The sequence below is a fragment of the Lampetra fluviatilis genome, chromosome 68, assembly GCF_964198595.1.
Source record: "Lampetra fluviatilis chromosome 68, kcLamFluv1.1, whole genome shotgun sequence".
In the NCBI taxonomy this organism is placed as follows: domain Eukaryota; kingdom Metazoa; phylum Chordata; class Hyperoartia; order Petromyzontiformes; family Petromyzontidae; genus Lampetra; species Lampetra fluviatilis.
The window spans coordinates 2,403,559-2,413,558 of record NC_136342.1 but is presented as its reverse complement, the minus strand read 5'-3'; the positions used below and the strand labels follow the sequence as shown (position 1 = coordinate 2,413,558).

Sequence of the window (10,000 nt, the reverse complement as noted above, 5' to 3'; positions counted from 1 at the left end):
CCACACACGAGGTCGCCAACACACGAGGTCGCCACACGCGAGGTCGCCACACACGAGGTCAGGTGGGGTCATCGCGCGAGGTCAGGCGAGGTCAGGCGAGGCCACACGTTGGTCGTCGTCACACACGAGGTGGCCGCCCCACCTCCAGGTTGTGCTCGAAGTAGCTGAGGCTGCCCGCAGGGTAGGCCCCGTGTACCCGTGCCAGGTAGGAGCGGAAGGCCCGTTCCTCACTGGCACGCACCTCCTCACGCGTCATGGCGTACGTCCAGGGGGGGCGGCACGGGAAGTCCAGCACTGCGCGTGGAGGAGGAGGAGGGGGTGGGGGAGGGGGGGTGGGGGGTGGTTATTTGACCATACTTCACCAGTTGTGGAGTGCAGATTGATTGAGTGGAGTGGAGAATGATTCGGAGACAATTGAGGATGATTCAGAGGAGAGAATTAATCGGGGGGGTGGGGGTGGGAGATTGGAGAATGAATCAGGGGGAGAATGATTCAGAGTAGAGAATTGATCGGGGGGGTGGGGGGGGGGAGATTGGAGAATGAATCAGGGGGAGAATGATTCAGAGTAGAGAATTGATCGGGGGGGGGGGGATTGGAGAATGAATCAGGGGAGAGAATGATTCAGAGCAGAGTATGGTACTCTTAGGTTTTTTTCGGTAAAGTCGCATAGGTAGAAAATAAAATTTTAATTAATAAAAGTAATAAAAACAGACAGGTGAAGTTCCTCCCCGCAGAGGGTGTTAATTCTAGATTTGAAGATTTCGTGGCTGCAAGGATTCACACTCTTAGGTTTTTTCGGTAAAGTCGCGTAGGTAGAAAATAAATAATAGGTGAAATTCCTCCCCGTAGAGGGTGTTAATTCTAGATTTGAAGCTTTCGTGACTGCAAGGATTCACACTCTTAGGTTTTTTCGGTAAAGTCGCGTAGGTAGAAAATAAAAAATAGGTGAAATTCCTCCCCGTAGAGGGTGTTAATTCTAGATTTGAAGCTTTCGTGACTGCAAGGATTCACACTCTTAGGTTTTTTCGGTAAAGTCGCGTAGGTAGAAAATAAAAAATAGGTGAAATTCCTCCCCGTAGAGGGTGTTAATTCTAGATTTGAAGCTTTCGTGGCTGCAAGGATTCACACTCTTAGGTTTTTTTCGGTAAAGTCGCGTAGGTAGAAAATAAAAAATAGGTGAAATTCCTCCCCGTAGAGGGTTTTAATTCTAGATTTGAAGCTTTCGTGACTGCAAGGATTCACACTCTTAGGTTTTTTCGGTAAAGTCGCGTAGGTAGAAAATAAATAATAGGAGAAATTCCTCCCCGTAGAGGGTTTTAATTCTAGATTTGAAGATTTCGTGACTGCAAGGATTCACACTCTTAGGTTTTTTCGGTAAAGTCGCGTAGGTAAAAAATAAAAAATAGGTGAAATTCCTCCCCGTAGAGGGTGTTAATTCTAGATTTGAAGATTTCGTGACTGCAAGGATTCACACTCTTAGGTTTTTTCGGTAAAGTCGCGTGGGTAGAAAATAAATAATAGGTGAAATTCCTCCTTGCAGAGGGTGTTAATTCTAGATTTGAAGATTTCGTGGCTGCAAGGATTCACACTCTTAGGTTTTTTCGGTAAAGTCGCGTGGGTAGAAAATAAATAATAGGTGAAATTCCTCCTTGCAGAGGGTGTTAATTCTAGATTTGAAGATTTCGTGGCTGCAAGGATTCACACTCTTAGGTTTTTTTCGGTAAAGTCGCGTAGGTAGAAAATAAAATTTTAATTAATAAAAGTAATAAAAACAGACGGGTGAAGTTCCTCCCCGTAGAGGGTGTTAATTCTAGATTTGAAGCTTTCGTGGCTGCAAGGATTCACACTCTTAGGTTTTTTCGGTAAAGTCGCGTGGGTAGAAAATAAAATTAAAATGAAGCTAAGAGTGTGAATCCTTGCAGTCACGAAAGCTTCAAATCTCGAAGCAGAGAACGGATTGAGGGCGACGATGAGAACGGAGAGGGGCGATCGTCGTCGTGGGGGTCGTGCGGGTGTGGGTTGGGGTCGTGGGGGGTCGTGGGGGTCGTAGGTTGGGGTCGTGGGGGTCGTGGGGGTGTGGGTTGGGGTCGTGGGGATCGTGGGGGTGTGGGTTGGGGTCGTGGGGGTCGTGCGGGTCGTAGGTTGGGGTCGTGGGGGTCGTGCGGGTGTGGGTTGGGGTCGTGGGGGGTCGTGGGGGGTCGTGGGGGGTCGTGGGGGTCGTAGGTTGGGGTCGTGGGGGTGTGGGGGTGTGGGTTGGGGTCGTGGGGGTCGTGGGGGTGTGGGTTGGGGTCGTGGGGGTCGTGGGGGTGTGGGTTGGGGTCGTGGGGGTCGTGGGGGTGTGGGTTGGGGTCGTGGGGGTCGTGCGGGTCGTAGGTTGGGGTCGTGGGGGTCGTGGGGGTGTGGGTTGGGGTCGTGGGGGTCGTGGGGGTGTGGGTTGGGGTCGTGGGGGTCGTGGGGGTGTGGGTTGGGGTCGTGGGGGTCGTGGGGGTGTGGGTTGGGGTCGTGGGGGTCGTGGAGGTGTGGGTTGGGGTCGTGGGGGTCGTGCGGGTCGTAGGTTGGGGTCGTGGGGGTCGTGGGGGTGTGGGTTGGGGTCGTGGGGGTCGTGGGGGTGTGGGTTGGGGTCGTGGGGGTCGTGGGGGTGTGGGTTGGGGTCGTGGGGGTCGTGGGGGTGTGGGTTGGGGTCGTGGGGGTCGTGCGGGTCGTAGGTTGGGGTCGTGGGGGTCGTGGGGGTGTGGGTTGGGGTCGTGGGGGTCGTGGGGGTGTGGGTTGGGGTCGTGGGGGTGTGGGTTGGGGTCGTGGGGGTCGTGGGGGTGTGGGTTGGGGTCGTGGGGGTCGTGCGGGTCGTAGGTTGGGGTCGTGGGGGTCGTGGGGGTGTGGGTTGGGGTCGTGGGGGTCGTGGGGGTGTGGGTTGGGGTCGTGGGGGTGTGGGTTGGGGTCGTGCAGGTCGTAGGTTGGGGTCGTGGGGGGTTGTGGGGGTCGTAGGTTGGGGTCGTGGGGGTGTGGGGGCGTGGGTTGGGGTCGTGGGGTCGTGGGGGTGTGGGTTGGGGTCGTGGGGGTGTGGGTTGGGGTCGTGGGGGTCGTGCGGGTCGTAGGTTGGGGTCGTGGGGGTCGTGGGGGTGTGGGTTGGGGTCGTGGGGGTCGTGGGGGTGTGGGTTGGGGTCGTGGGGGTCGTGGGGGTGTGGGTTGGGGTCGTGGGGGTCGTGGGGGTCGTAGGTTGGGGTCGTGGGGGTCGTGGGGGTGTGGGTTGGGGTCGTGGGGGTCGTGGGCGTCGTAGGTTGGGCATCGTGGGGGAGTCGTGGGGGTGTGGGTTGGGGTCGTGGGGGTCATAGGTTGGGTGTCGTGTGGAGTCGTGGGGGTGTGGGTTGGGTGTCGTGGGGGGTCGTGTGGGTTGTCACGTGTGCCCCACCGGATCCGGGGGGGTAGGCGGTGTCCACGGTGACCTCCAGCGCCGTGGGGTCGCCCGCCAGCAGCGGCAGCAGCGGCTGCTGCTGCGCCAGCCGCTTCCTGCGCTCCACTTCGTCCCGCCCCTCGCGCGCAAAGTGCAGCCGGTACCTGGGGGGTGGGGCGGGGGGCGGGGAGAGATGTGGGGGAGAGACAAGGGGAGACATGGAGAGAGGGCGGGGAGACGCGGGGAGACGCGGGGAGACGCGGGAGAAAGGGGGGACACGGGAGACGCGGGGAGACGCGGGGAGAGGGAGGGGGAGACGCGGGGAGACGCGGGAGAAAGGGGAGACACGCGGGGAGACGCGGGGAGACAAAGTGAGACGCGGGGAGACAAAGGAAGACACGGGGAGACGCGGGGAGACGCGGGGAGGCGCGGGGAGACGCGGGGAGACGCGGGGAGACAAAGTGAGACGCGGGGAGACAAAGGAAGACGCGGGGAGATGCGGGGAGACAAAGGAAGATGCGGGGAGACGCGGGAAGGCGCGGGGAGACGCGGGGAGACGCGGAGAGACGCGGGGAGACGCAGGGAGACACAGGCAGACGCGGGGAGACGCGGGGAGACAAAGGAAGACGCGGGGAGACGCGGGGAGACGCGGGGAGACAAAGGAAGACGCGGGGAGACGCGGGGAGACGCGGGGAGACGCAGGGAGACAAAGTGAGACGCGGGGAGACAAAGGAAGACGCGGGGAGACGCGGGGAGACGCGGGGAGACGCGGGGAGACGCGGGGAGACAAACTGAGACGCGGGGAGGAGCGGGGAGACGCGGGGAGACGCGGGGAGACAAAGGAAGACGTGGGGAGACGCGGGGAGACGCGGGGAGACGCAGGGAGACGCGGGGAGACGCAGGGAGACGCGGGGAGACAAAGGGAGATGCGGGGAGACAAAGGGAGACGCGGGGAGACGCGGGGAGACGCGGGGAGACAAAGGGAGACGCGGGGAGACGCGGGGAGACAAAGGAAGACGCGGGGAGACGCGGGGAGACGCAGGGAGACGCGGGGAGACAAAGGGAGACGCGGGGAGACGCGGGGAGACAAAGGGAGACGCGGGGAGACGCGGGGAGACGCGGGGAGACGCGGGGAGACGCAGGGAGACAAAGGAAGACGCGGGGAGACGCGGGGAAACGCGGGGAGACAAAGGAAGACGCGGGGAGACGCGGGGAGACGCGGGGAGACGCGGGGAGACGCAGGGAGACAAAGGAAGACGCGGGGAGACGCGGGGAAACGCGGGGAGACAAAGGAAGACGCAGGGAGACGCGGGGAGACGCGGGGAGACGCGGGGAAACAAAGGAAGACGCGGGGAGACGCGGGGAAACGCGGGGAGACAAAGGAAGACGCGGGGAGACGCGGGGAGACGCGGGGAGACGCGGGGAGACGCGGGGAGACGCAGGGAGACGCAGGGAGACGCGGGGAGGCGCGGGGAGACGCGGGGAGACAAAGGAAGACGTGGGGAGACGCGGGGAGACGCGGGGAGACGCAGGGAGACAAAGGGAGATGCGGGGAGACAAAGGGAGACGCGGGGAGACAAAGGGAGACGCGGGGAGACGCGGGGAGACAAAGGAAGACGCGGGGAGACGCGGGGAGACGCGGGGAGACGCAGGGAGACGCGGGGAGACGCGGGGAGGCGCGGGGAGACGCGGGGAGACAAAGGAAGACGTGGGGAGACGCGGGGAGACGCGGGGAGACGCAGGGAGACGCGGGGAGACAAAGGGAGATGCGGGGAGACAAAGGGAGACGCGGGGAGACAAAGGGAGACGCGGGGAGACGCGGGGAGACAAAGGAAGACGCGGGGAGACGCGGGGAGACGCGGGGAGACGCAGGGAGACGCGGGGAGACAAAGGGAGACGCGGGGAGACGCGGGGAGACAAAGGGAGACGCGGGGAGACGCGGGGAGACGCGGGGAGACGCGGGGAAACAAAGGAAGACGCGGGGAGACGCGGGGAAACGCGGGGAGACAAAGGAAGACGCGGGGAGACGCGGGGAGACGCGGGGAGACGCGGGGAGACGCGGGGAGACGTGGGGAGACAAAGGAAGACGCGGGGAGACGCGGGGAGACGCGGGGAGACAAAGGAAGACGCGGGGAGACGCGGGGAGACGCGGGGAGACGCGGGGAGACGCGGGGAGACGCGGGGAGACGCGGGGAGACGCGGGGAGACGCGGGGAGACGCGGGGAGACGCGGGGAGACGCGGGGAGACGCGGGGAGACGCGGGGAGACGCAGGGAGACAAAGGGAGATGCGGGGAGACAAAGGGAGACGTGGGGAGACGCGGGGAGACAAAGGGAGACGCGGGGAGACAAAGGGAGACGCGGGGAGACAAAGGGAGACGCGGGGAGACGCGGGGAGACAAAGGGAGACGCGGGGAGACGCGGGGAGACAAAGGGAGACGCGGGGAGACAAAGGGAGACGCGGGGAGATGCGGGGAGACACGCGTCTACCCATAGCCCATCCACGGCCAGAAATCAAAATCACCAAGACGTCCGCCTCGGAGACAGAGGAGTTTGCGTCTCTCATCATCATCATCATCACGGTGGCTAGGAAATGTTAACTACCTCGCCTGGTGTGCAGGAGGTCGTGGGTTCGATCCCGACCCTGACTATGCCTGCTGCTGTAGATTGGGCTGGGTGGGGGGTGGGAGGGGTGGGGCTGGGTGGGGAGGGGCTGGGAGGGGTGGGGAGGGTGGGGAGGGGCTGGGTGGGGAGGGTGGGGAGGGGAGGGTGGGGAGGGGCTGGGTGGGGAGGGTGGGGCTGGGGGTGGGAGGGGAGGGGCTGGGTGGGGAGGGGCTGCTCACCCCGTGGTGCCCTTATAAAACTCAACGTTTCACCTGCTCACGCCGGCTTGTGCCCGCCCTCACAGTCGGGCATATTCGCGGAATACACCACGCCCTGGCCGTTGACCCTGCAGGCCATTGACCGAGCAACCCGACGTTCCTACCAGCTCCCTCCGCAGGAGGAATGTGTTTTAGACCTCCATGGTGAATTTGATGGCTGGGTGTATGGAATCGATGTGCTTGGGGAATTGGTTCAGAGCCGGTCGGCCATGTGGCCAGATGACGAACGTGTCATCCACGTGCCTCTTCCACAAGGACGGGCGTACAGTGGATGCCTGGATGGCGTCTGTCTCAAATTCTTCCATGAAAACATTGGGCTGCCTTCAGTTTGATAATTGTTTTTTTTTGCCCTTCTATCTGGCAACAAAACTGACACCTTTTTTTACAAGGAGAGCGGAGAAACAGGAGAGAGATGAGAGGGAGATGAGAGAGAGATGAGAGGGAGATGAGAAAGAGATGAGAGGGAGATGAGAGGGAGATGAGGGGGAGATGAGAGGGAGATGAGAGGGAGATGAGAGGGAGATGAGAGGGAGATGAGAGAGATGAGAGGGAGATGAGAGGGAGATGAGAGGGAAATGAGAGGGAGATGAGTGAGAGATGAGAGGGAGATGAGAGGGAGATGAGAGGGAGATGAGAGGGAGATGAGAGGGAGATGAGAGGGAGATGAGTGAGAGATGAGAGGGAGATGAGAGGGAGATGAGAGGGAGATGAGAGGGAGATGAGAGAGATGAGAGGGAGATGAGAGGGAGATGAGAGGGAGATGAGAGGGAGATGAGAGGGAGATGAGAGGGAGATGAGAGGGAAATGAGAGGGAGATGAGAGGGAGATGAGAGGGAGATGAGTGAGAGATGAGAGGGAGATGAGAGGGAGATGAGAGGGAGATGAGAGGGAGATGAGAGGGAGATGAGAGGGAGATGAGTGGGAGATGAGAGGGAGATGAGAGGGAGATGAGAGGGAGATGAGAGGGAGATGAGAGGGAGATGAGAGGGAGATGAGGGAGAGATGAGAGGGAGATGAGAGGGAGAGATGAGAGGGAGATGAGAGGGAGATGAGAGGGAGATGAGAGGGAGATGAGAGGGAGATGAGTGAGAGATGAGAGGGAGATGAGAGGGAGATGAGAGGGAGATGAGAGGGAGATGAGAGGGAGATGAAAGGGAGATGAGGGGGAGATGAGAGGGAGATGAGGGAGAGATGAGAGGGAGATGAGAGGGAGAGATGAGAGGGAGATGAGAGGGAGATGAGAGGGAGATGATGAGGGAGATGAGAGGGAGATGAGAGGGAGATGAGAGGGAGATGAGAGGGAGATGAGAGGGAGATGAGAGGGAGATGAGAGGGAGATGAGAGGGAGATGAGTGAGAGATGAGAGGGAGATGAGAGGGAGATGAGAGGGAAATGAGAGGGAGATGAGAGGGAGATGAGTGAGAGATGAGAGGGAGATGAGAGGGAGATGAGAGGGAGATGAGAGGGAGATGAGAGGAGAGATGAGAGGGAGATGAGAGAGAGATGAGTGGGAGATGAGAGGGGAGATGAGTGGGAGATGAGAGGGAGATGAGTGGGAGATGAGAGGGAGATGAGAGGGAGATGAGAGGGGAGATGAGAGGGAGATGAGAGGAGATGAGAGGGAGATGAGAGGGAGATGAGAGGGAGATGAGAGAGAGATGAGAGGGAGATGAGAGGGAGATGAGAGGGAGATGAGAGGGAGATGAGAGGGAGATGAGAGGGAGATGAGAGGGAGATGAGAGGGGAGATGAGAGGGGAGATGAGTGTGAGAGGGAGATGAGAGGGAGATGAGAGGGAGATGAGAGGGAGATGAGGGAGAGATGAGGGAGAGATGAGAGGGAGATGAGAGGGAGAGATGAGAGGGAGATGAGAGGGAGATGAGAGGGAGATGAGAGGGAGATGAGAGGGAGATGAGAGGGAGATGAGAGGGAGATGAGAGGGAGATGAGGGAGAGATGAGGGAGAGATGAGAGGGAGATGAGAGGGAGATGAGAGGGAGATGAGAGGGAGATGAGAGGGAGATGAGAGGGAGATGAGAGGGAGATGAGAGGGAGATGAGAGTGAGATGAGAGGGAGATGAGAGGGAGATGAGAGGGAGATGAGAGGGAGATGAGAGGGAGATGAGGGAGAGATGAGGGAGAGATGAGAGGGAGATGAGAGGGAGAGATGAGAGGGAGATGAGAGGGAGATGAGAGGGAGATGAGAGGGAGATGAGAGGGAGATGAGAGGGAGATGAGAGTGAGATGAGAGGGAGATGAGAAGGAGATGAGAGGGAGATGAGAGGGAGATGAGAGGGAGATGAGAGGGAGATGAGAGGGAGATGAGTGGGAGATGAGAGGGAGATGAGAGGGAGATGAGAGGGAGATGAGAGAGAGATGAGAGGGAGATGAGAGGGAGATGAGAGGGAGATGAGAGGGAGATGAGAGGGAGATGAGAGGGAGATGAGAGGGAGATGAGAGGGAGAGATGAGAGAGAGGTCCCAGCGTGCACCTGTTGGGGTCGTGCCGTCCACCGCGCCGATCCTCCACCGGCTGCTCGTTGATCCGTCTCACGCCGAGCCGTGCCGGGCCACGCGGCGGGGGGAGCTCACCGCCGCCTTCACCGCCATCACCGCCATCATCACCGCCATCATCACCGCCATCACCGCCGTCGTGGTCGTCGTGGCGACGGAGGCGGCGCTGCCCCGGCACGGTGATGGTGATGGTGCCGGTGCCGTCGTCGTGGTGGTGGTGCCCGCCGGCGGGCCGGTCGCGGCTGGCGCTGCGGCTGTGCGACGGGGAGGAGACGTCGTCACCTTCACCTGCACGGACGTCGCAGGCGGAGACACGGAGAGGGGGGGGAGGAGGAGGGGAGGGGAGGAGGAGGGGGGGGAGGTGGGGGAGGAGGAGGAGGGGAGAGGGAGGGGGAGGAGGGGGGGAGGAGGGGGAGGAGGAGGGGAGGAGGAGGGGGGGAGGGGAGGAGGTGGGGGGGAGGAGGGGGAGGAGGAGGAGGGGGTGGGGGAAGGGGTGGGGGAGGAGGAGGGGGGGAGGGGGAGGAGGAGGAGGAGGAGGGGGTGGGGGAAGGGGTGGGGGAGGAGGAGGGGGGGGAGGAGGTGGGGGGGGGGGAGGGGGAGGTGGGGGAGGTGGAGGAGGAGGGGGTGAGGAGGGGGAGGAGGAGGAGGGGGGGGAGGGGGAGGAGGGGGGGTGGGGGAGGAGGGGGGGTGGGGGAGGAGGAGGGGGGGAGGAGGTGGGGGGGGGAGGGGGGGGAGGAGGGGGAGGAGGAGGGGGGTGGAGGAGGAGGATGATGATGAGGTGGAAGCGCGCAAGCAAGCAAGCGAACTTAATATAAAGGATTTAAAAAGCAAACATCACAAGGGCAATTCCACGCGTATCAGAGCATCTTTAGCTTGGGGTGAGCAACAGCTACACCATGGGGGGGATAGCCTTTTTAAATCCTTTATATTAAGTTCACTCACTTGCTTGCTTGCGCGCTTACGACCGTGCAAATCTTTCGGTCGTTTTTGAACCCACTTCCCGTGATCCAATCGAGCTGACATTTTGCACACAGACTCGTTGTGCGTGACAATTTATTTCCGTGAACATTTTTTTTTCCATAACTTTACACTTTTTAGGAAATTTGTATTTATTTATTTAATTACCAATTGCTTAATGGTGGCAGGCAATCATCTGACCCATAGGTGGCAGCCATCTCAAGCCAGAGGACGAGAGGACTCTAGCCGCCACGCATATAAAGG

General features: G+C 60.6%; 1 protein-coding gene across 1 annotated transcript in view; it reads right to left on the bottom strand.

Moving 5' to 3' along the window:
- Positions 1-10,000, bottom strand: part of GNL1 (G protein nucleolar 1 (putative)) — a 40,195-nt gene that overhangs the window by 28,368 nt on the left and 1,827 nt on the right. Inside the window, exons 2-4 of the mRNA XM_078883093.1 lie at positions 8,758-9,067; positions 3,407-3,552; positions 143-294 (exon numbers count right to left, since the gene is read on the bottom strand). Of these exons, the coding sequence (XP_078739219.1) occupies positions 143-294; positions 3,407-3,552; positions 8,758-9,067 (608 nt within the window). The remainder of the gene's footprint in view (positions 1-142; positions 295-3,406; positions 3,553-8,757; positions 9,068-10,000) is intronic.